This window comes from Phalacrocorax carbo, chromosome 1 (assembly GCF_963921805.1).
Source record: "Phalacrocorax carbo chromosome 1, bPhaCar2.1, whole genome shotgun sequence".
Taxonomy (NCBI): Eukaryota; Metazoa; Chordata; class Aves; order Suliformes; family Phalacrocoracidae; genus Phalacrocorax; species Phalacrocorax carbo.
This window is the reverse complement of record NC_087513.1, coordinates 114,943,679-114,968,479: the sequence shown is the minus strand read 5'-3', so window position 1 is coordinate 114,968,479 and position 24,801 is coordinate 114,943,679. Positions and strand designations below refer to the sequence as shown.

Genomic DNA, 24,801 nt, shown 5'->3' with positions numbered 1-24,801 from the left:
CAGAATAGTTTACAGCCAAACCTGGCAACTTGATCATAAAGCTGTGCTGATGTGGAGCTGTAAAACTTAACTTTTCAGTTTTAATTATAAGCTTCTGCTGCAGTAATACCCGTGTTTGCCTGTCTGATGCAGTCCTGTGCTGAGTTGGGGTGGATCCTGTAAATATTCCCATTCTGTTGTTCCTCCTGCACGGAGTCCTGTTTATTTTGGCTCTCTGGCATGTGCTGGGTTACCAGCTCCTATTTCATTAAAGAAGGGTTACTCTGACTTGTGGTACTTAAAAGTTTGCTAAGTACTTTTTGGAAGCTGGTTTATTACAGAAACAGCCAGAAGTAGAGCCTTTTTTCTGATTTCTCAGCCTTAGCAGAGGTGGAGAAGTGTTCATTTCCCCCACTTTACAGGTATGGAAGCTGAGCACAAAAGGAGATAAAATTTGTCCAGCTCCATCAAGTAAGTCAGTGACAGACCACTAAGCAGAACTGGCCTCTAATCTTTCAGCATGGTGCCCCATCACCAGCTTGTCCTTCATGCCCACTTCCCTTTTAACAAGCTGATTTTTTCCTTTTCTGTGTTTTCAGATGAATGTTTTTATTTTTCAGTTTGATTTCCGTGCTAGATGTTAGATACACTGTTCTCCCCTTAGCGTGTGCTGCAGATGGCACGGAGGCATGTTCAGTGTTTTAAAGCAGAGTCGCTTTGTTGTTCCTCAGGTGTTTGGCGAAGGAGTCGATTCAGTAAAGAAATCTCTCGAAGGAATCTTTGATGATACGGTCCCAGATGGCAAGGTAAAACAGCAGCTTGTCAGCTGCCTCCTTCCCCCACCATTTACAGACAGCCTAAATGCAGTATTGACTCTGGGACGCGAGAGGGGATGCAGAGCCCATGGGAGAGGAGAAGACCCTCTGTGTGCTGTAGGGCTTGTAGCTCCTCTGGGAGGGTTTGAGCTCGTTGCCCACGGTCAAAAGAGCTCACTGTGTGTGGCATCCTAAGCACAGCTGGAGGTGCCAGACCCAGAGGGGTGTTAGCGCCTCACGCCAGGGAAATGCCTGCCCACAGGAGGACCTGGATGCCGCTGGTTCTGGAAAACGGCTCCTTGTGGCGGCCATATGGGGTTTTCATAACTTAGGGTTGGCACAACTGTGAAGCGCAGGGCTTTCTGTTTTGTTCTCATGCACTTCTGTGAGCTTCTGCATTTGCAGCCACAATTACAACTGCTTTCTCCTTCCCCAGAGAAAGTCAGCTATAAAACAGCATTAAGACAGTGCTGAGAGGCACATTTTTCATGTAGAGAATATGGGTTTAGCTGCGTGAGCCCACTTGCAGCAAATAGGGATTCTGCAGCTCCATCACTTCCTGGGGATTTATAGCTTGGAGTGCAACTTGGATGTATAAAAGACAGTAAATTCAAAATAAATGCGAAGATTTGCTGTTTTGCCATTTCTAGATACCAGAACTGTAGCATCTACAACAGTTTTGTTGGCCTTGGATTGTTTTACTCGGAAACACAGTGCATTTAAGTTTTAATTTTAAATCTCTTTTTACCACCATTATTTTTTGTTGCATTCCTAGCATTCCCAGTAGCCATAGGGTGAAATCCCAGGAAAAACTCATTGCACCAGCGTAGCTGTGTGGGTGGCATGGGAAGGCACACTTTATATGGCTCAGGTAAAACAGCAAAGTTTCCTGTCCAGACAAGCCTTCAATCTAGGCTTATGAATAAAACGTCTTCTCTGTAAGAGGGCTTTTGATACAGCATATAATGTTCCTTACACTTGTTATTGATGAAGGGAGATTGTATTTGGCTGGTAGAGTCGTAACGTTTTTGTCTATTTAGAGGGAAAAAGAAGTGGCACTGAGCAGTGTCCATCAGCACAATCCTGACTGTGATATTTGGGTTCATGAGTATTTTACGCCATCTTGGTTCTGCCTGCCGAACAACCAGCCTGCTCTGACAGTCATCCGTCCTGGAGACACCACACGAGATGTGCTGGAAATAATTTGCAAGGTAAAGGCTGCGAGCGTGCCCTAGAGCCAGGGTGAAGTGGCTACAACCCTGAGCCCTTTCAGTTGAAGCTCATAGTGACTTTCTCATATACCAGTGCTCAGTCTGCACTGTGTGGGGGAATCAGTTGTACCTTAGACAAAAAACATGAATTATACCGAAATTTTCATGCTAGCTCCACACAAGAAAAATTCCTACAGCTGGAGCTAAACTTGGCATGCATGTAGGGAGAGGAGGGCAGACTAGTTCTTGCCTTTTCCACTCTGAACGCTGCACATGAGCTTCTGAAGTGCCTTTCCACCCCAACTCTGCTTCTGCTGCCACCTCTCACATACCTACCTACCCGCTCCCCCTCCACTGGAGACCAGGCAGTGTGCAGGACCCTTCTCCTCTCCCCATCTGCCCCCAACACCCTGGACCCCAGCCCGCTTCCTTTCTCTGGATGCCCCATAGCATGGTAGTACAGTCACCCTGTCCTCACCTGACCACCCTGGTTCCCCCACCTCTGCCAAGCCCTCCCATGGCTTGTGCCCTCCTCCACCAGGCAAGTGGGGTCATCTCACCCTTTCCCAGGTGCCAGGCTGTCCTGTTTCCAGGTGCCATTCCTCCTTCCTTCTCCTTGCTGCTTCCTCCCCTCCAGCTGGCGTGGGGGAGGAAGGCACGGAGAAAACAGCAGCACCAGGAGTAGGAGAAGGTGCCTGTGTTTGCCGTCTGCATTGCGGAGGCACACTCGCCTCATGTAGGTGGCAGGAGGGAAGAGAGAGGAAAGCTTTTATCTGTATTTGGGGGGAATGGAAGAAAAACCACCTGGATTTCTTTGCAAGATGAAGTATCAGAGACATTTGGCCATTAAAAAGCGTTACATCTCAGCAGAGAAGTTGAAAGCTTTGACAAATTAAATACAAGCTTTCAGTTCTGGCAGCTACATAATGTATGTTTTCTGCTAACTGGCTGACTGAAAACTAGACCCAACTCATGTCATGTGCTGTTCTGAAGAGTCTTCTTTTGTACAACAACAACAGCAAAAGGAAAGAAAACATTTATTACTATTATGAGCTTAACTTTGGGGACTTCTAGAACATGTTGCATGTGCTTCCAAAGAGAGGGAAGGTGAGAGAAAGGCATTTGTTTGCAATAATTATACAGCGTGCTCGTCTCTCTGCCAGGTGCACTATTAAAGAGTGCTGCAGCTTGTGAAAGCTCTTCATTGTATTCAGGAAAAGATGACATTTTTGGAGAGAGACATAATAGAGAAGCTGGATGACACATTATTAGTAATGATTTATTTTTAGGATTTATATTTTCCTTTGGGTAAGAGTGATTAACTCAGTGGGCCAAATCCTTAGCTGGAGTAAATTGGTGTAGCTCCACCAGTTTCAGTAGGTGCCTGCTGAGAACCTGGTCTCTCATTGTGTGTTTGGTTATTGCGGGTGGTGGTGTATAAGGAGAAGGGGAGGTGGGTGAGTGTTTGGTTTTCGAAGAGCTATTATCTGTTTCTTTCCTTTCTGTAAGAGTTTTCAGTCTGGAAAACACTGATGGATGCCTTCTTTTCTGTAGCGTTTAATAATCAATCTCTTTCTTCTGTCTCTTGCATTCAGCTCATTTTTTCCCCTTTAATATCTGATCCACATCATTTCACATCAGTTTGCCATCTGCCATCTGAGAACCAGTCAAGTTCTGGTATAGTAAACATTTCAAGATCTACATTTCATATAAACCTCTTCATGTTTGTAGATGTGGTTAAATCTCTCTGTGCTATTAAACTGAGCTTGATTATTCTGTTGGAGAACATTAAGTGCACTCAAGTCATTGTAGAAAATGTGTTCTTATACTAAGATTGCTGCTTCTTATTATTCAGCAAGTTGGGTTTTGGAGGCTGCTTTGTGACACTTTTATGATCCAAGAATGGTGGGAGGAGACTTTAAAGCATATTTTAAAGTGGTTTCTTGAAGATTTCGCCTAAGATTTAACTAATAACATCACTTGGAAGGCAGAAAAAGTCAGTGTGTATGCATTCAGTTGTTTCCTATGGATAATACCGATCAGTGTGAACATGTGTATACGTATTACTAATATTTGCTTGATGGTATGTCTTAAGACTGAGTAGAAACACACCCACTGTATAAGGATTTAGGCAGAGCCAGTATGGAGAGAATAAAACACCAAAAACCAAGCATAGAAGACTACACAGCATTTAATCTTTTAACTGAACTGGACAAAAAACGAGAATTGAAAAAGGTGCTGTTTTCTCATTATTTACATTTCTCAAATAGACTTGCATGAGGGGCAAGAAGCAGATTTCCCCTAGGTCTCTGAGTCAGTGCTCAAAGTCTCTGAGAAGTTACTTAAGCCTGATGCTCTGCAGGCTTGCTTTGATTTTGAGCTGGTGTTTTCCTACTGAAAAAGCTTGGGCCGTACAAGTGCAAAGCCCGAGTAATACGGTGGGACGGCTAGCATGTTTCCATGATGCTGTCGTTTCAGTGCTAATGAAGGTTGCCCCACCAAGCTGAAAGAATATGCCTGAAATGGATGAATAGTTCGGGTTGTGTGCTGACCTGCTACACCACGCAGAGCCTGTTGAATTGGATCGCACGCCGGGCTGTAAATTCTTCTACAAGAGCATGTTGGTTAAGCTGTCCAGTTGTGCTTTAAATTGGGTTAGCTGCTTAATTTAGTCCAGACATAGCCAGAGTTATTAGGAGAGAAATAAGTAAACCAAGAAGCTTCTTTGGACTGCTAAAAGGTATTTTGGGTGGTCTCAAAACGATATGAACATCATTAAAGCTGCCCTGTTTCTGCTTCCACCTTCCCACATACGGATGCAGCTAGACCAGCAACAGAAAAAGTGGGTTAATGGTATGGCTTTTAGGGCAGGCTGGCTATGTCCACTTTCAGAGGACCTTTTCCTTTCACGTCAGTAGAAAATCATGCCCCTGTTTGAAACAGTTTAACTAATGTAAACTGTGGAAGTAGACATCGAACTGCTGCAGCTATACAAATGTTAATTAACTAAATGGTGTGGCTCAGGTGCTGCACCATCACAGCTTTATGGTGATGACTCTCATTGCCTGACTTGGATGAGATTGCAGTGTAGCGTATGAATGGCATCCAGCCCGGCTGATAGTGTTTCCTGGAAGAAATGAGAGGCTCAAAAGGTCTCTGGCATAGTTCAGGGCTTCAGTGCAGCATTGGTCATCTTGCGTGTTGCTCCCTCCTGCTCCCTAAAATGGCCAGCGCTCATGATTTTCTTGTAAGCAAATCTCCCTGCAAAGACAGGTGTGAAAATGGAGGTGTTGTCAGTCACCTCCATGCCTGATGCAATGCCCATATCAAAGCAGGCAGAAGCCCTGTCATTGACTGCCGGGATGGCAGATCAAGCTGCTGCCTTCCGGGAAGGTTGTTCTTTTAAGATGCTATCAGGGCGCGGGCTGCGGAGGGGGTTGCAGGCAGGCGTGAGCGCACCCTGCCCCACAGCGGGCGGTGGCTCTGAACAGGTGGTGGTGGGGTGGGTGCTGAGGTGCCCCCAGCCCCGCAGGGAGCCCAGCGTGGCTGAGCACGGGCTCCCTGCCCTGCCGCTGCAGCTGAGGCAGCTCCTGGCCTGCGCCCAATGGCTGGGCCCCAGACTGGATAAATTAATGTCTCTTTGCAACAGGTTGTGATTTCTGCTGGCCTGGGGCAGGCTGGAAAGCATCCCTTTGGGTCTCCTCTGCAAGGAGAGGACGTTCAGAGTTGCTGTTGGAAGCAACACGAATACCCAGCTGCAGACAGGGGCCAACCCTGGACTTTAGCTGATGACATGTAGCTTGCCAGCATAGGTCTGGCTCGCTGGCATGGCCTGACGCTGCATGAAATGCAGCACGTGTACAAGAGCTTCGGCATAGGAGACCATGGGAAGATACGCCGTGGTGGCAGGAGGAGGCTGCCAGGTTTCCTGGCTCCTTTTTCTGCTAGTATGTATTTTCCACGTAGAATTTTTTCCCCACTGGCTTTGCTGTAAATGGCTCAAGCGTTTCATGGACTTTGAGAGAGGCTTATCACAGACTTCTCCTTCCAGACGTGGGGGGTGCAGTCTGTGGGTTTATGTCTCCTCTATATGTTTCTGTTTAATTGGTGTGCAAGGCGCTCTTCAGTTTGTGTCTCGGGATAGCCAACTAATCTGACCAGAAACTAATCTAGGACTCCTCTGTATCATTTCTGAACTGTTAAAGCCAATTCTGCTTCCCTTTAATTTCTGGAGTGTTTGTTCATCTGTGCATGTAAGAGAGAAAACTAGTGAAAACGGTCAGTAAACAATGAGCAGAGCATGCAAAATGCTTATCAAAAAAGGAAAAAGGGGAGAGGGCAAGGTTCTTCTATGTTCAGCTCTTTTTGTTGTGCCCTTGATAGATTTCAAATTTTTATTTAATTAACTAGGTATTTGTCTGGATTGTGGAGGTTATACCATTTCAGATACTCAATTTTATATAAGGATAATTTGGTCTTTGAATTGAACATAATTGAATGTGGTGCTACATAGAGTGCAGCAATAGATCTGTCTTTTTTTTTTTTTTTTTTCTTCTTCTGTTGGTAGATCTTTTTATTCCTGGGTTATTCTGGACTTTCAAAAATGTTCCCCATTCTCCGCGTATTTGCTGAAGGGTTAGCTAGGTCAGTGTGTGATCTTTTCCACAGGTCACTCGGTATACATTACTCATCATCTGTGCTGTATGATCAGTCAGCTGAGTCCCGGTGTATCATCATCTTGGCTTGAACTGGATAAGCAAGGCTTTCAAAATCATAATAAATAGGCAATAATGACATTCTTGCATGAATTTTCAATGGGCCATTGTTTTTAGTACAATCTAGGAAACTTTGGTGATTTGCTTGTATAAAATGAAAAGGCCAATGTATAAAAGCATATAATAATGGGATTTCAAAAGTGACAACGAGGAGAATTTACCTCCTGTATTTGTGAACCACTTTGGGGTCTTTTATTAGCTTTAGTCAACAGTTTACGAACTTCAGAAGTAACTTCTGAATGACATCCTTTGTGTTTATCATAATTCTAATGTGTTTTGATTATACACTGCATTAACCTCTGCTTAAATCAAGCTATTGATCATGCTGAGAAAAGGTCGTTAATATCTCCCAGACCAAATGCCACGTCCTCCACTAATTATAACTAATTCATTAAAATGGTGTGACCTGTTTCCACTGGGATGTAATCCAGTATGCAACTCTTGGCTTCTTTTAGCCTTATAAAGCCAGTCTATCCTGAGCTGCTTTGAATTTAGAGGACATACAGATTTTTTTTTTTTAATATTAACCTTGCTTGAAATTTACCACATCATACTTACTCGCTAAATTACAAAGATGCTAAAAAACCCAAAACAAACAGAAAAAACCTTCCTGTTACATTTTTCTCTCTTAGCAGAACATTTCTTTTCCTCCTTGCAATTTTAAATGCCCTTTGTATACAAAGGTATGCTCCAAGTCTTCTGCTGTAATAGTATTTGCTTATTTCTGCAATAGCATGGGAGGGAGCAGAACTACCAGATAAACAGAACCAAAGAGGGTGCTTAGAGTACTAGGACTGCCCTTGACATCCTGGTCAGTGGTTAAATGAACGTTTATTCCAGGAAAAAAGGAGGAGGTTCGGGTTCTTGTTCAGGTTAGGAGATGGGCCTCTTGTGAAAGACAATGCTGGGGCATTTTTCTTCTTATGAGTGTCAAGCCACTCTCTGAGTATAGATGATGCGTGCCATTGCTTTTCTCTTCTAAAGCCTCTTCTCTGTTTCTTGCAGACACACCAGCTGGATCACTCTGCTCACTACCTGCGTCTTAAATTCCTGATTGAAAACCAGATCCAATTTTATGTACCGAAGCCTGAAGAGGATATCTATGAACTGGTAATGCTACCTACTGAGCAAAATTAAATGACACTTGGTAGGACACTATTAATTAGTGTTTATCTGACATCTGTAATATGCAGAGTTATGCTTTTTAACTTGCAATTATAGTGCTTTGCAGACCATAGCAAATTGGTCTACAGTAAAGTAATCTCTCCAAACATTTCATCTTGAGGAGAGAGTTGGTGTTTAGCTTATGTTTGTGCATGCATGTGTCTGTGTGAAAGAGAGAGAGGAGGAACAGCCACAGGTAATGTGTGAAAGTCACTGTAACATACCTTTAAGCTTAACTTCTCTCAAGGTTGCCTTGCCTTTTCCTATTGTTCATATTGTCCTTGGTGGTTTCAAAGACATAGTATTGAGGCCTGAGTGTTTCTTGTTCAGATCACTTTGCCTGATTTTTAAAGAGTGGGGGAAAATGCATAAGTAGTTGGGGTTTTGTTTGTTTGTTTGTTTGTTTTCCTAAATGGGAAGTTAAACGTTGAGGTTAAACAGTTCTGGAGTTATGTGTAAGAATATATTTTCCTAATTGCTTCAGTTCGATGTTTTCATATCATTCATCTCAAAAGCAGACTTCAAAGAAATTTTGAAATGAGAGATTAAAAAAAAGACCAAACAGAATTAGTGTCATGCTTTAACTCTATGATTTTACACGTGCACGCTGTAAAGCTTTTTAAAGTCCTTTTCACTGATGGCTGTTTTATTTATAAAGAGTAAAGCTTTGCCAGTTATGGATGCTTTTGTTCATTTAGTAAAGAAGTTCTGGGATTTGCCATTAACGCTGTCAACAACAAAAAAAAGAGTGAGAAGGTGCTAGTGCAGTACTAAGACTGGGAAGTGAAATACAGTTGGGAAAGATTAAAACTCAGACGAGACAGATTTTACCTGTTATTTCCTGGAAGGACTTCGTTGACTTGTCTTATGTTGAGAGGATGTAGGATGGACATAGTCATCAGTTATTGTTTATTCTGAAAAAATGAAATTAAATCACAACTCCGCAGTCAGTGGGATTATGTACATGCTGAAAGATTGTAATATAGGTAGGTGCTGCAGGCAATATCTAATGTAGTAACATTAAAACAACCCACATTTGTGCATTTGTGTGTGTGTGTGCTTGCTTCATGAGCAAATTTGAGTTACTGTATTTAAGAGCTTAATTAAATGATTCTGGTGCAATATGGTAAAACTAATACCTCTATTTTTGTACTCTTGAATAGCTGTTTATAATATTGTCTAATGTTGATGTCAGCTTTCTAGAGCTATCTTCCATTTACTAAGATGCTTTTACAGACATACATTACTGCAGAGAAGTAATTTCTCAGGATGATACTCCTATTTCTTGCAGAATGTATCAGATATATTTAGATAAGGAATAAAGATTAAATATCCATATTCCATGACCCTCCAAAACAGTAATGGTGATGCTTTGCATACTGACAGTGTCTTTCAAAAATTTACAAGCTTGGTTTATTAGGCGTTAAAAATGTTAGTAAGGGCTCAGGGGACAGTATTTGACAATAGGTGCTGTACCAGGCAGTTGTACTTTTAAGCACCTTTTATTGTAAACTAAGTGTTGGAGTGTTTTGGCTGAGGCTTGACGTGCCAGACTTTTTACTTTGTGTAGGATGGCACTTTTAGATGAAAGCAGGAAACCAGAGGCCTCCACAAAAATCTTGCAGGTAGGATGAGGCTGTGGTGAAGGCATTGGGGCTGCTGGAAAAAGTGGCACTGGGAAAGGATGCTGTGTCAAGACCAAAAGTGGTAGAGGAAAAATGGGCAAGGAAGAGAAAATCTTGAGGTGGGGGGGTGGGAAATCCCAAAGCTGCCATGAGAAACACTACGAGGGATTGGAGCAGCTCAAAGGGGAGATGCTGCTGCTGTCAGGAACAAATCCTGTCCCCAGGCACCCCAATGCCTAGCAACCCCCCTGGGACGCCCCCGGTATTGCTATCAAACCTCTCCGCACAGAGCCCTCGGCCCGGTGCTAGGTCTGGAGGGGGTTTTCCGCATGAGCCTGTGGTGCCCGTGAGGCCGGCAGCTTCATGGCGTGAGCTGCTGTAGCCTGCCTTTGGTGTCAGGATGGTGGATCCACAAGGCACAGAAAGGCAAGAAGCACCTCAGGGCTGCTGTTGGACCGGCTCTCTGGTTTGGGCAGCTCAGCTGCAGTCTAGGCATCCCAGTTATTTGCCTCCTGTTCAGTAGAGGTGCTTGCTTGAAAACAGCGCTTTGGGGTGCAGGCAGCAAGTGGCTCCTATATCCCTGCAAGAGCTTGTTGGCCGTCCTCCTTGGTTCTGATCCTGCACGCTCAGTTTAGATGACTGCAGGGATCAGACACAAGTTTTGTTTTGAAAATACTGCTATTTTTGCTCCTTTTTTTTTTTCTTTCTCCTCTTTTTAAAACCCTTGCTGAAATCTAGCTGAGATTTTTGTAAATGTCATTTGACTCTTTTTCAGGTACTGAATAATACATTCCTATATTTGAAAACTGCATTTTAAAAATATTGCTAGCATGGCATCCTCATTTAATTTCACATTTTATTTTACAACCATTTTATTTATACAACCATTTAAATGTTCTGTAATACCTAATATTTGCAGTTAAACAGATGTGTAAGTGCTGATACAAGCAGGAGATAAAATTATATTTTTATTAAGGAAACCCTTTACTAACGAGTTACTCTTCTTTTTAAAAGAAATGGTTTAATACTTCAGTCCAAACACTGATGTCACTTAGTTTCAAAATGTTAATTATTGTGAATTGCCTTTTTACACACCCATACCAGCATGTAAACAAAATTAATATTTACCTGTGGGCTCTCATTCACCTGTGTGTATGATTTTTTCCGAAGACAAAAGGATGGTTTGTTACTTAAGTGGTAGCCTGTGCTATGGACAAACCAGCTTCAAACTTCTGCTGAGCCAGAGGTTTCCATTATGTCAAGGCTGTCTTACAAGGAGTAAGTCAGGGCTGACTCCCAAAGCTGTCAGCTCAGAGCCTCTGGATCGCTGACGTTGCCTGGAAGAGGGGATTTCCCTGCCTCAGGTGGGGTGGCAGGCCTCAGTACAAGCTCGGTTGTTTGGGGCTCAGGGCAGGACCCGGGTACGACAGCAAGCCGCACAAAACAGGAGGATGTAAGTGACTTAAAGCACAAAATGTGTGCGCAGCGTTGGAGGGGTGTAGCCGTGCTCAGGGTTTGCTTGGCTCCTGAAAGGCAGAGTGAATTGCACCTGTGTGCATATACTTCTGGGTTATTACCTAGGTGTGAATTCGTGCTGGTCTCCCAGGAAGGATGTTAATCACCGTTTCAAAGACTTGGGGTCTTTTCTTGGTGCAAATAAATATAAAAATGTTAAAGATGAAATTTCATGCTAAGAAATCTGGTAGTCTTCTAACAGTTAAGAAATGTATTTAAGAAACAAAGTCCCTTCTTGTGATTTTAATACTATCAAATAATGGAATGCCTGCAATGTCTTAATCAAAATAATGTAAAAACATTAAATGATGACCACCCATAAAATAAGAAAACAGGAGCAGGAGCTCTGTTTCTTGTGCACTTGTGCACTCATTGACCAAGTGAAATAAATGTGTCCTTGCTTTTATGGTGGTGATAGTAAAACACTGGTGCCTCCTCTTTAACTGTGTTCCTAACATGAAAGCTTAGTGACACTATGAATACATCTTCCACACATGGAGAAAAATTGTTTGATAAATAATGTCCACGGTCTATTTCTTCTGCCTGTAATTAAAAAAAAAAAATCATCTGTTCAGAATTATTACAACTGGTGAGTCCTCCCACAATAACATATTTTTGTGGTTTTTTTCTGTTCAGCTGTACAAAGAAATAGAAATCTGTCAGAAAATTACGCAGCACATTCAAATAGAGAAGTCTGATGCATCCTCTGATATTTATGGTGAGTTTCTCCTTGATTTGTTTTTACTTTTCTACCAAGTCAGTTCTAGGGTGTGCAGGCCCTTGCTTGATATTCGTTGATAGACCTGACAGGCCTGTTGAACACAATAAGAAAAGCACATCTGATTCCTGTGCCATCCACAGGAAGTTTGCTCCCCTGCCCTGAAGCAGGACAGTTTTATATGTAGTGCACTGAACGTTGTGTGTCCTTGTGCTCAAGCTGTAGGATATGCAGCTTTCTGATGAGAACTACGGTGGCAGAAAGGAGAAGTGTTTTCTTGTTCTTGTAGTTTCTCAAAACACCACCTACAGAGGTTGTGCAACTGAGCACCAGGGGAAAACAGCATCCTTTGCCAGTTGTCACATCTTACATGAACGCCTTCATTGCGGTGCTCACTGGGGCCCTGCAGCAGGGCTTGGGAGAGGGCTGCTGCTGCGGCTTGCTGCTGCTAGCAGCCTAGCAGGCTCTCCCCTCCTCACCCCTTCCACCAAGCATGATGACACGGATGCTGCCAGGAGCATTGCTGTGAGTACGAGGCATCTTAAGGTCTGCGGCCAGGCAGCTGTCCCAGGAGAGGCTGCTTGCCTCTTCCCCCCCTGCTGTGGGCATGCAAGGCAGCTCCCTTTCTCTCACTACCATTCCTGAGGCTGGGGGAGCCTGGTCCCAGTGCATGCCTGGCCCTCGAGGATGCCCTCTGGACTCCTGGAGCCAGAATCTGACACAGGATACAGATCTGTGCATAAAATATAAAACGGGGGAAGTCCTCCCTGTGTAATCTCTGGAAAATCCCTAGTCCTTACATGGGGGTGGTCATATTTCTTAGCTTTCAAGTATTTCAAGTTACAGGCCTCCAGCCTGGTGAGTTTACCCTTTGGTCTGGCAATTACAGTTCCGTAGTGTATTTTAAAGTTATTTGTGCAACCTACCCTTTGGGAAGCCAATCAGCATCTTTTTACTCTTTACCTAAGTATTCGGTTTTAATGACAAGAATAATTCTGAATCCCCAAACTGCTTACTATACAGCTGCAGGCCATTTGAATATTGAGCTCTGCTACAAAGCAGTGGTACTGACTGCAATTTGAATATTGAAGGGCTAAGAAAGTATTATTAACCAGCACGGCGATGGCCCTAGGTTCAGTAATTATGCTGTGCCTGAAAGCACTGCAAGAATTAGGGGTATCGTGGCATTTCCTGTTTATTTCTTTTTCTTCTCTTTTTTTTAAGTGATAGATGGGAAAGACCGTGAAATGCACTGTCATGTCCTGTGAAATGACATCAGCTGTGTGAGACGTGATGTATCTGTTCAGTGGTTCTGACCCTGCAGGGAATGAATGCGAAATGTACCCCCAAAAAGCTGACTTTGTTCTCATTGAAAGAAAATGGCAAAACTTACTTTGACTGTAAATAGCAGTAGAAATTCTCTAGTCTGTATGTGCCTCATAGAAACAGTACTATGTGTTCATACAGTGTCAAGTGTGTGCTGAAATATGTGTGTATGGGGTGGGGGGCAGAGGTGAAGTGTTGATCCTGTCTTGGTGCTGGGGAGGGCCAGGGTTCCTCCTGAGATTCCTTCCCATCCTGTATGTTAGGTGCATTTGATTTTGCAGTCCTTTTAGTCTCTTCACAGAATTAGCATTGTCAATACATACTTTTACAATCCAGAGAGAAAGCTACAGCATGTTCACGAGCTATGGCAACATGAAGATCAGAGCTTTAAAATTTTGGCATAGAATCTTTTTAACAGGGTTGCTTAAGGGTTCTTGCTACTGGTTTTGTTTTAAAGAAAACCTAAATCAATAACATGACCACACAATCTCTAAGCATTTAAGCACCTGCATAAGTCCGTGTGTGAGCGGGGCTGCCTTTGGTTCTCAGTCAGCTGGGCAGCGCTGGAGGCTCAGCCCCTCACATGCACTTCAACAAGAGCTGGGAAACAGGGTCAGGAGCCAGTACTGAAACCAAATGTCTAGAGTGCTAAGGGGCTTTTATTCTGATGATTACTTGTTTTTTTCTGTGCAGCTTTGTTCAAGCCTCATACTTTTAATGCCCATTTTAAAAGCATATGTCCAAATTCCCTGTGCGTTAATTCCTCCGGAAGAACTGGAAAAGTCTTCATTTTGAAAATGGATGAGATTATGAAAATCATTAGTGACATTACCTGTTGCTGTTGCTAGTATTCCAGCTGTAGCAATAATAATACCTGTAAATAACCTTGGATTTTCAAGGTACTTCACAAGCATCTATGCATTAATCCTGACAACGTAGACTGAGTGCTGTTATCTCCATTTAACAGACATGGTATCAAAGATAGGGAGGTGAAACGCTTTCACTAAGGGTGCAATTTGGCAGGCCAGGTCAGCTCAATAGCCTGGCAGAAAGGTAAGATAATAAAAGAAGTGAATATCTGTCTGCTGGCTTCGCAAACTGTTTTGGGCCAGCTAAGAGATCCTGGTGCTGGGGAGGGGGCAGAGCTGCCCCTTCAGGCACTAGCAGGCCTTTGGAGAAGCTTCACCGTCATGCCTGAGCACACCATGAGTTCAAGTGACATAAAGAGGACGGAGCAGAGCGTTTCGGGGAAAGCTCACCTGGGAACATTTTGTAGTGTTTCTACTCCCACCGGCATGCCTGTGGTAAGAGGCACTCCTGGAGTGTCTGACCAGTGTGTTAGACCTCGCCAGAGATAGATCTGTCAACGCGATGCTATTGTTGATGCCTGGACACCTACGTTCTTGCTTCTTTCACTGATACCAGCCTCTTCGCAAAGGTTGTGTGGGCAGGAATCAGGGCACACCAGCAGTAAGAACCTATTGCTTCCAGCTCCTGTACGTACCAGGAGCACACTGGCATTTTTGTTAGCAGCTGTCTATCTCAGGGCGCTGAGGTAATTTTTTGGAGGTGGTTCGCGTATTGTGCTGGTTCAGTGAGGCCATGTGCACTCATAGATGCAGACTTTTGTCCTCCTGTCATCAAAACTTCTCAGTGAAGAAAAGGCTCTGTCTGGGTCACCACCCATCTCTTCACACCTGTGTTTCAGAGTCCACGCACAGTTTGATAATAATCTTTTTTGGCAGTAATGCCAGCTTATGCAATCGCCGTCACTTCCACCCACTCCTGCCCTTCCTCCCATGCAACGCTAGTACACGTGCTTGTGTGGAGCACCTGCAGAATTCAGCCAGATGTAAACTGTACATTGGTACTATACATGTGTATATACAAACTACACATACATGTTTATGTATATATTCAAGTATCTCTCTCTCTCTCTCTCTCTCTACACATACACACTTGACCAAGGTATTTCCTAGCTGGATGAGTTCCCTGCTCTGCTTTACTGCATGGCAGTGAAAGCACTGGCACCGGCACTGCAGTGGGACGGGAGTGCTGCTTCGAACTGTTTACTAGATCCAGGCACATCACAACTGTGGAAGTAAACCAGTTTATCCCTACTTGGGGTATGGTTATATACCCAGTCTGTGGAGGCATTAAATGTATTTGTGAGATAGGATCATAGAATAGAATCATAGAATCATTAAGATTGGAAAAGTCCTCTAGGATCAAGTCTAGGTGTCAGCCCAACACTAAACCATGCCCTGAAGTGTCACGTCTACATGTCTTTTAAATACCTCCAGGGATGGTGACTCCAACATCTCTCTGGGCAGCCAGTGCCAGTGCCTGACCACTCTTTCAGTATGGAAATTTTTCCTAATATCCAATCTAAACCTACCCTGATGCAGCTTGAAGCCGTTTCCTCTTGTTACAGAATCAAATGACCATTTCAAGGCTGTTGCCAGTTGCCCATCTCTCATCTCTTAAAGGTGATGACAACACATGTAATTGCTCCTTACACCTGTTCCTCTCTGGATTTTTTTCTTTTAATGAAAGCCAAATTAAAAAGCAACGACACCTGCCCTTAGCCCTGACAGGTTGGAGGAGTCAGAGGTCTTCTCATGGAGGAGAATGGGAGCTTGGGACTGCTTGGGCATGCTAATCTCTTCACAGTTAGCCACAGCAAGAACTTGAGATGCAACTCAGCCTTGTTTTAACTGTATGGTAGTTGGCTGCAAAACAGCATTTCAGTTGCAAAAGGGTGATGGTCATTAGTAACTGATAATTTGTGCTGACTCAAACTGCAGTCTCAGGCATGCTCCAGTATGCTTCTGGTTAAGGGTTTTCCAGGTAGGCTTTGCAGTGATGACAACCAATAGCTACTATTTTTTGCAGCTGCTCTTTTGTTTAGTCAAGAGTTTTTCTCTCTGCCAAAGTTGGTGTTTTGAGTGAGCTTCACAAATTTAATTTTATTCAGGCTGAGGAGCTCGCATACAGATTCCAAGTAGCTCAGTAAGTCACGAAGGGCCATATGCTCCTTGCTTCTAGGCTGCCACGTTCATCCCCCTCCTTTCTTTTTTTTAAATGATGGATGAAAAAATAACTTCTCATCCATAAGCACCGACTTGAAGAGAGTCCTAAAGTTGGAATAGGCTCCCAGCACATCTGCTTCCTCTTGGCTGGTGGCTGATTCGATGTCAAACAAGCGTCTCTCCTCAGAGGTTTGTAAATGTTTTTCTAGTAAGAAAAAGGGAGAGCAAATGGTTGCCTACACCCATTTAGGGGGTAATGAAGTTTCAGAAAGGCAAATGTTGTGCTTTAGATAACCCTCAACAGTAAATAAATAAACTCTATTTAACTAACCACATTGTATTTCCTTTACACATTGTTATCTTACACAGTGTCAAACACAAATGGCAGGAAAATCACCAAAACCAAATGTAACAGTACCATTTGCACTGTTTAAATTAAGGCCGTGTCAGTACTTCCATTACAAGGCTGGTCTATGTGTCTCTAATGTAGCTATAAAATGTGCGCTGAGCTGAGACTTAGCAAATAACAGGTCATGCCAGGAGCAGCTGAGAATAGAAAGGGGGAGAAGGGGAAGCAGCATTTTTGCATACTTGTCCAGTCAAGGAATTGAAAAAAGTAAAAGTTGGCATTCCGCTTCAGCAGGCGCTGTTATGCCCTGTCTGAGTGCAGGATGGCATGTCAGCCATAGCTCTTTGTTTCCTGGCTTTTGCCCGTTTGGGTCACAAACCACATCTCTGTGCAGCTTCTGTCTGCAAACAGCAAAACTTCTTGAAGTGACCTTTTGTGGCCAGAGAATTGGAAGTCTGTTCCAACGTTTTGCAGCTGTGGTATCTGCAAATAAAGCTGTAGATGATTTCTATATACACTCTGAAATTCAGTTCAGGTTTTTTCTAAAGCCACTTTCATTTTTTACTTTTCCCTTTACATTTGTAAAGGTTTATGGGAAAGGAGAAGGGAGGATATCCCAACTGCTTGCTCCAGGGACAGCACAGCACTACCTGTAGTGCGTGCTGTTGTTAGGACATGCTGGCAGCGGTTGGCTTTTTCTAACCATCTCGCTGGGTATCTCCATAGGTTTCTCTCTGTCCTCTGTGGAAGAAGAAGGGATTCGTCGACTGTATGTGAACGGCGTCAAAGAGACAGGCCTAGCTTTCAAGAAAGGTAAAAGACTTTTTAAAGTGTTTTTGTTATTCTTTATGTAATCGTGGTATAGACTATGAAATACTTGAGATAGGAGCTTTATGAACACACCAAACCAGGGTCCCAGTCCGAAAGAGACCATGGTCTTTTGGGAAGAACCTTAGGTACTGTGTACATGGCTATTCTGCTCTTGTGATCAGCTATGCTGTATAGTCAACCTCTTCATTTTGAGTTGCTGTATATGTAGCAGGGTCAGCATGTCCCTTGCTGAGGAGCAGGGGCCCTTTCAAGTCAGTGACTGCAAGATAAGTGGATACAGTAGAAGTCATCATAGTGCTCTCTGTGGCTGGAATTACTGCTTCTAGTTTTGCAGGAAGCATGACAGCACTTGGACCAGAAACCAGCAGAGATAACTAGGCTGCTGGGCTTGTCCCAGGGCAGAGCAGGATATGGCTTAAGTGCAGCTTATCCAAGCTGAGGTCAACCCTGACACCACCATGCCCTTACTGCTTTTCCCATTCATTGCCCTTTCTGGTGTGCTGGCACTGCTGCTCATGCAGTCACGGGATGGGCTGGTCAGGGAGCTGGGCAGCTGAAACCCAACTGGATTTTAAAGTATAACAGGGGGAGCATGAAGAGTGGGAAGAATCTCATCTCGTCATAATCCACCAGTATATGCAGAGTCCTCAAAAACACCTGCAGAATTTTATTGGTTAGTGGTTACATGGTCGTGCAGAGCTTATTCAGTGGTTTGCTGTTGCCAAAAGCAATGGGGACTGGTCTCCCCCGAACTGCTTCAGCCCATTGGCTTGTACAGACTCCGGCACTCTTAGCTCAGCCAATTCAACTCACTGCCTTGATAGAAAACTGCCATGGCAGAAATGCGTGGCTGGTTTCCTGACCCGCTAGCAAACAGAGTTGGCTTGTGTTGCAGTGAAGCAAGTAGCAGAATTGCCACAGTTTGAGGGACAGGGCCATACAGACAGAAACTGGGAAGGAAGAAGCGGCGGGCAGAGGAGTGGGAACAGTTCTGGCTGCAGGGGAGCCTGGAGTTTCACTCAGCTTTAACCTCTAACCCTAACTTCAGAAGACTCCATAGGTGGTTCTGGAGACTGCTGTGCATGTCTATTGAGCTTGAAAAGACTGTCTTTCTCTCCTCACCCCACCTTGGCCTGGTACAGTTCCCTGGCTGACAGGATGGGGATTCTGCCAAAAGCCCTGAATGGAGTCTGAGGGGCATCTCTCTACCAGCCTGCACCAGGGAAATAAACTCTGTGGGCTTCTTGTGGGGAGCAAAGAGAATACTGGGAGTGGGGGGGTTCTGCAGGGCTTCCTTATTTTGCTTATAGAAAATGTTTGAGCAACAATTTAAATGAATGCATGAACACAGACTGCCTCCTGTGGGGCTGGAATGCTAAAACACGCTTTCAGTGATATGTTGCTCTTCACAATTGATTTAAAAAGCCAATTCTGTATGAACAGTATTTGGCAGGATATTATGAGAAGATACCCATAGTTAGCAGAAAGCAGGGAGGAAAACTCTCTCTTCCTCCCATTATTTACATTCATGTTTGTATTTGACTGTACTTCCTATAGTAAGTCTAACCAGAAGAGACACAGTATTTCATTTTCAATCTTTTCTCCAATTAGAAAGCTTAAATTTTATTTTCTCCTCATAATTTTTATGATTTATCTTTTATTTTTCTATTGGTCTGCATTAGTTAGACCATTGTTGGAATTTGAGGTGCTTGATTGTACTGAGATAGATGTACTTCATCCCAAATGATTCAAAACAGGGATTACAAAGAGTAAATGAAGCCCCAGATATGGTGTTTATGGTTGCAGGCATATTAATGTGCTACTATTATGACATGGCATCACTAAGTAGAATAAATTAAATAATGCAAAATGCTTGACTTGCTTTGTTTTGTTCTTGTTTCAAATATGATTTTATGGTCCATTTACTTTGTAGCTATTCTATCTAGTTCATTTTATTCTCTCCAAAACTGTATGCCACACTACAGTTTCTGGGCACAACTACATGCATTTAGAAAGATCTCCATTTTCCTAAAGAAGACTGAAGCTCTTTAGCCTCCTCCCTTCCACATTTTTTTCTTGAATGCGGGTAGGTAATCTGTTTCCTGGAGGATGTAGCTGAGCTCTGCTCATAGCTCAGGCTCATCAGGTCAGGCCTTTCATCTGGGCTTAAGGGTGACAAGACTTGTGCTATCATCGCCCAAGCAGAGGACCGCATGGCACGAGGGCAGGTCACCCCCATGGAGGGAGAAGCTCTTTTGACCTTGTATATTCCAGCTTTCATCCCTATAAATGCCAGGATGGTGACTGGGATACCACGGCAGTCCTGTTGGTGGCTTGGTGGCCACGGCAGAGTATGCTTTCCCCCTGGCTCCTGGCAGGATGCCCTCCAGGCACTGCCAGCATCACCCTCAAGTGGGCAAAAAACCCCTGACGACCGGGGCTGTCAGCACCGATGTGCCCTGGAGTGCTGCTGCCTGCCTGACCCTAAAGTTTATTTGGTATTAAACCCTAGTCCAGCTTGCTGTTGTCAGTCGGAGAGCAGGCCCAGCTGGCTGAGGGGAAGGTCAGGTTTCCTGCGGCACCTCAGAGGACTGCAGGTCGTGTGACGGTATCTGTTGCCCCCGAAGCAAGCAGGAGTCAGCTGTTTCCTCTGCAGATCCCCTTTTCCCTTGGGTGCTGGTGCTATAAATAGCTCCTGAAATCAAATTGGAAAAAAACTATGACTAGCTTACCAAGCGCTAAAATTTGCCTTTTGAAGATCTGTGTACTAGGACATGATTTAGACAGGGCCAGAGAGGAGGCTATCTAAAGTCCTACACCATACATCCTGGCTGAATGGGAAATGTTTTTCTCTCCTCTTAAGTGTATGGGTAGGTGACCACTTCAAATAAAAGCCTTTGCTTAGGTGGGAAGTTAAAAGCAAGAATCAAACCAGCCCAGCTACTCCATCCTTGTCCCTGTCCTGTGTGCAGCACCTCAGAAGTCTGACTCTGTCCTTCAGTATGTATTTATTTACGAGCAGTGTGTAATGTAGGGTGGCTTGCAGTACAGCAGCTGTTCACTTGCAGAGTGGTGTGAAGAAAAGGGGGATATCTTGTTGCTGGTATGTTGTGCGGGACTTCCACCATGCTCTTGAGGATGGTACTGGAGTACCAGCCTGAAATCAGATCTCACAATAATCCATCAAATTGCAATATCATTTGCAGTCATAAATGTTTACTTTATGTCTAGACATAACACTGTCTGGCACTTCATAAACACCTGGCTGAGCTCCTTGATGTCTGTGGGTAACAGAAAAGTTACTGTGCAGGTCTTACCTGTTCCTTTCTGTGTTGCAGGCCTGAAGGCTGGCGATGAAATTGTGGAGATTAACAAGAAAGCTGCTGAGGATCTGGACTCAGCTTTGCTGAAAGATGCCCTTGTTCAACCTTCACTGTGTCTAACTGTGCGCACCTATCCTGAGATAGAGGAAGGACAGAAACTAACGCAGCCGCCACCACGCCGCTTGGAAAACCCATCTGACTTGAGCGACAGTGCACTGGCATTTGCTGGGAGCAACCAAGGTATTGGGCTCAATGTAGAAATTACCAGGAGGAGGATTCATGCTTACTATGGGCTGGTGTAATCCCATTGATCCCTGCATGTAGCTTTCATGGTGGAAGTGAGAGGAATTACAGTCTGAATGCGCTGGGCAGATTACACATGGGTGCTCTGGAAGCTGTAAGGTATGGTCTGCAGTAGCAATGAAGGATGACTGTGTATGTGGTTAGGCTGTGTCACATGCATGTCACATCCTCTAGCTGTGCCAACAGCAAGTCGCAGAACTAATTGCTCCCTTATGGGCTGCTCAGGAGGTGCCTTTACCTCTGGATTTGCCCACAGGATATACATATGGCAGAGAAGGAAGAGGGAATAAGCATTAGCCCTCTCTGGGATTGGCCCGGAGCACAGGAGCCCTGTGTGTTTAATGAGACACATAAATAACTCACAAGGACAGTTCAAAACACCTGAAGGTAGGGATTGACATTACAGCCAAACGTATCTAACTGGTCCCACTTTGGTGGGAAGGGACATTCCTGCCCCTCACACTGCCCTGTTCCAAGAACTGAACTGGCAGAAAATCCATCCCCAGCAAATGTGAATTGGTTGCCATTAGTTTAGCTTCCTGAATCAGCTGAGGACAAGCTCCTGTGCTGGGATAAGAGAAATGACTGCAGAAAACCAGTATCACCTCCTTGGTAGTTGCTAGCCATTACCTCTTTAAAGACAACAGTGTTGGGAATTGCACTGGGATAGCAGGAAAGCTCCTGCACCATGACTCCTCTTACTTGCCTGCTTAGTCAAGTGTGACTTGCCAGCTTCTAAATGCCCCCAGTACTCAAAAACAGAAGAGGATACTGGACATACCTGCTTGCTTTAGTTTTTTTGAGTAATTTAAAATACATGAAAAGTTAATGAAATGGCCAAAGAGAAGTAGTTTCTAGATAATCAAAACTATTCTGAGCTAGGTGAATTTTGACTTCCAGTTCAAAGTAATTGGTGTCTGAATATCTCAAAATACTTCATTTTCTCCCCAAAGTACAGGTTTCAGAAATGTCAAAATAATTGTTTTGATACCTATGAAGTGGTTTTGTTTTGGGCATTTGGAATAAAAAGCTGGAGCAGGAGGAGGTCCATTAATGCACTTCACTGGGGTTGGTCAGCCTTCTCCCAGGACTCATCTGTCTGATTGCAGCAGTCACTCAATGTCAGGGCTCTGGGATGAGTCTGGGTGCAAAGTGGACCTAACCCAGGAGTGGTGTGAGTGCATTAGCATGATGCTGAGCTGGAGCAAATGAGCCACAGTGAAAGACAGCTTGCTTGGGCTCAGGACCAAGCTGACTCATCTCTGCATGCAAAGGGTCAGGGAGACAGAGCCTGCCTCTCAACCTCTCTGGATGCTGCTCTGGTTTTGCTTAAAATATTTACTGCAAGTGATCTAGCAAAAATGGCACTGTTCAGGTGACAGGAACACTTAGTGGGGAAAGGAAAAGCTGGACTCCTAGCCTGACTTTGGGGAGTGTGGTATTTATAGCAAGTGGAATAGCGTGACTTTGCAAATACAGCTTATTGCAAATACCTCTGAGGGGACTGATAACAGCAACCTCATGTAAGATGTGGGATAAACCCCCCAAGGCAGTTAAAATTTAAAATATTCAGAAGGTCATTTTCCCCTTTCAATTTTCATTGAACTTTTTTCAGTTAGGCTTTTGTGCTGAAAAATCAAGCTCATCTTGTACATTTTTATAGCTGGCCACAAGATGCCCCCATTTCCTACTTAACAGCAGCTCTTTGCCGGCCCCATCCTTTTGTCCTCTGCTGTGCTTTTTCACTGAAACCCAAAGTGCTGAGTCCTCATACCCTGACTTTTTGCTGAAGTGGATGTCTGCCCTGGGTGCAAAGATTTGGGAACTGGGACTTTTGTATTTATGCAACATAGTGATTTCTAAGGCAGAGCAGTCACATTTTGTAACACAGGGTCTCAACAGCTGGTCTCAACAAGCAGTTTCTCTGCCACTGTCAGTTCTCGGCATCGTTATTTTGAGAGACATCGAGGGGTTGTTTTCTTTGCTGAGGGTGAGACAGTGCAATTTGCCAAAAGTGTCAGAAGAGCCTTGCATTTGCCTTTTAACGTTGTCCAGTAAAAACGCTGCGTGCACCATGTGAAATGAAGACATAGGACGTGGCTGATAGACATGTCACCGCAAAATCAGACCTCCTGTCTCTGCTGCTTTGTAGACACAACTTCCTTTGTGCTGCTCTCAACTCATGTTCGTCCTCCTTTGTAAGCTTCTCCAGAGCTGAGTTTTTGTGGTTATCGCAGTGGTGTGGAACGGCTGCTTGTTTTTCCATGTCCTGCAGTGACCATCTGAACTGTCTGGTGGGCCAAAGTGCCTACTTCTTAAGTAGCTCCCCAGGACCAGGGATGAGCTTTAGGGCTTCCTTTTCCCTTCAGATTTCTCTCAGTACAGCTGCCCTTCACTTTTGGTGTGCTGTAGTCTGCTCCTTCGCTCTCTTTTTCAGGCAACAGGCGGCACAGAAGCTAGAGCTCTCTTGACAGGTGCTTTCCTTCAAAACGCAGCAAACGCTGAGGTGGGAATCACCTTCATTCCTCCTCAAAGCGGGAGGAATACTCTTTTAACCAACAGAAGCAAAAGAATAACTGAGCAGCAGATGTGCAGTGTCTCTGGCAGCTTCTGAAAGTGCCTGCAGTTGCCATACGAAATATGCCTCTGAAGAATGACGTTAAGATGGTGTTTAAAGCTAAACAACGCTGATGCTCTAATTTGGGATGACTTAGCCTGAGGTGGGAACGAAATCAAGGATCTGCACCCAAGTGTGCAATTGGGAGGCAGGTGTTTTGATCTTCCCCATAAATTTCTCTCTTTTTAGGTATTTGTAGAACACCATGTTTTACTGATGCCTTTCTTCTGGCCATGTGCTTTTCTGGGGTATTTGTTACTTAAAATGGGATCCATGTGAAATTTTAAAAAGGGGTACGTGTTTTTATTTGGGAGACTGTGGCTGTATCTTAGATTTTTGGTCTCGGCTCCACAGCTTCTTGTAGAGAGCAGTCAAGTATGAAATACCCACTGACCCATTTATTTGTGTCCTTGTTGATTACTGGCAGTTTGGCTGGCTACGCAAATCAGCTCAGTGATTTCTGTTATATGCTTTTTTTATAGCATGCAGATTTTTTCTTCGGTCCTGAAGTAGTGTAGATCCCCTTTCATCAGGGGGGTGAAACACTGCTGGCCAGAATGCCAGCAGGTATAAATCACCTGTAGGCACATCCATTCTCCAGAAATTCAGGGTCTGGTTGACCGATCATGCTGATGTCCTGTCATTATCTTCTTCACTAGCAATTCTTCATCGGCTGTGAAGGCAGCAAAGGGTAGATACTTTGTGTGAGGCAAATCATTTTGTGTGTTTCCAACAGAAAGATGATGGGTTAATTTTTTTCAGGAAGCTTTCCTAATGCCTTATTACTCTGTGGGAGGTCTTCCAGGAGCATAGTGGGCCTGTGTTTTTGGGAGTCAATCTCCCTGAAGTGACTGCCAGTGCTCCTGCTAAATACGATGTCTCTTACAGCTGTTTCATTATCTGGAACTACCTTGTATATAATGAGGTTGGGGCTAGAGCGCAAAATCAGCTCGGTGGCAGCGGTTACTTTATTGTGTTTACTTAACAGGTTATTCTTGAAAAGACCTTGGATTTTATATCTCTAACTGATGTGAAAAATATAATCTTGGGTATGATAATACATTCCTCTAGGAATTCATGCTGCATCAGGCTTGCAGTGCCACAGGTTTTGTTCCTTTAATCTATTATTGCTTTTCCTGGCTTTCAGTCTACTGTCCTGCTAACGCAGTCTGCATAAATCTGGTTGAGGAGGACAAACTCTCATTCTGTCTGGAGCCC

At 44.1% G+C, this 24,801-nt stretch overlaps 1 protein-coding gene across 7 annotated transcripts in view; it reads left to right on the top strand.

The window, feature by feature from the left end:
* Window positions 1–24,801, top strand: part of TIAM1 (TIAM Rac1 associated GEF 1) — a 193,767-nt gene that overhangs the window by 138,195 nt on the left and 30,771 nt on the right. For all 7 annotated transcript variants that reach the window (XR_010375875.1, XM_064470549.1, XM_064470522.1 and 4 more), the window contains 6 exons: window positions 711–785; window positions 1,835–2,005; window positions 7,786–7,890; window positions 11,721–11,802; window positions 17,236–17,322; window positions 20,679–20,903. Coding sequence is in view for 6 of the 7 variants with exons in the window: in XM_064470549.1 (XP_064326619.1) it covers window positions 711–785; window positions 1,835–2,005; window positions 7,786–7,890; window positions 11,721–11,802; window positions 17,236–17,322; window positions 20,679–20,903 (745 nt within the window). In the remaining variant the exon portion in view is untranslated. The remainder of the gene's footprint in view (window positions 1–710; window positions 786–1,834; window positions 2,006–7,785; window positions 7,891–11,720; window positions 11,803–17,235; window positions 17,323–20,678; window positions 20,904–24,801) is intronic.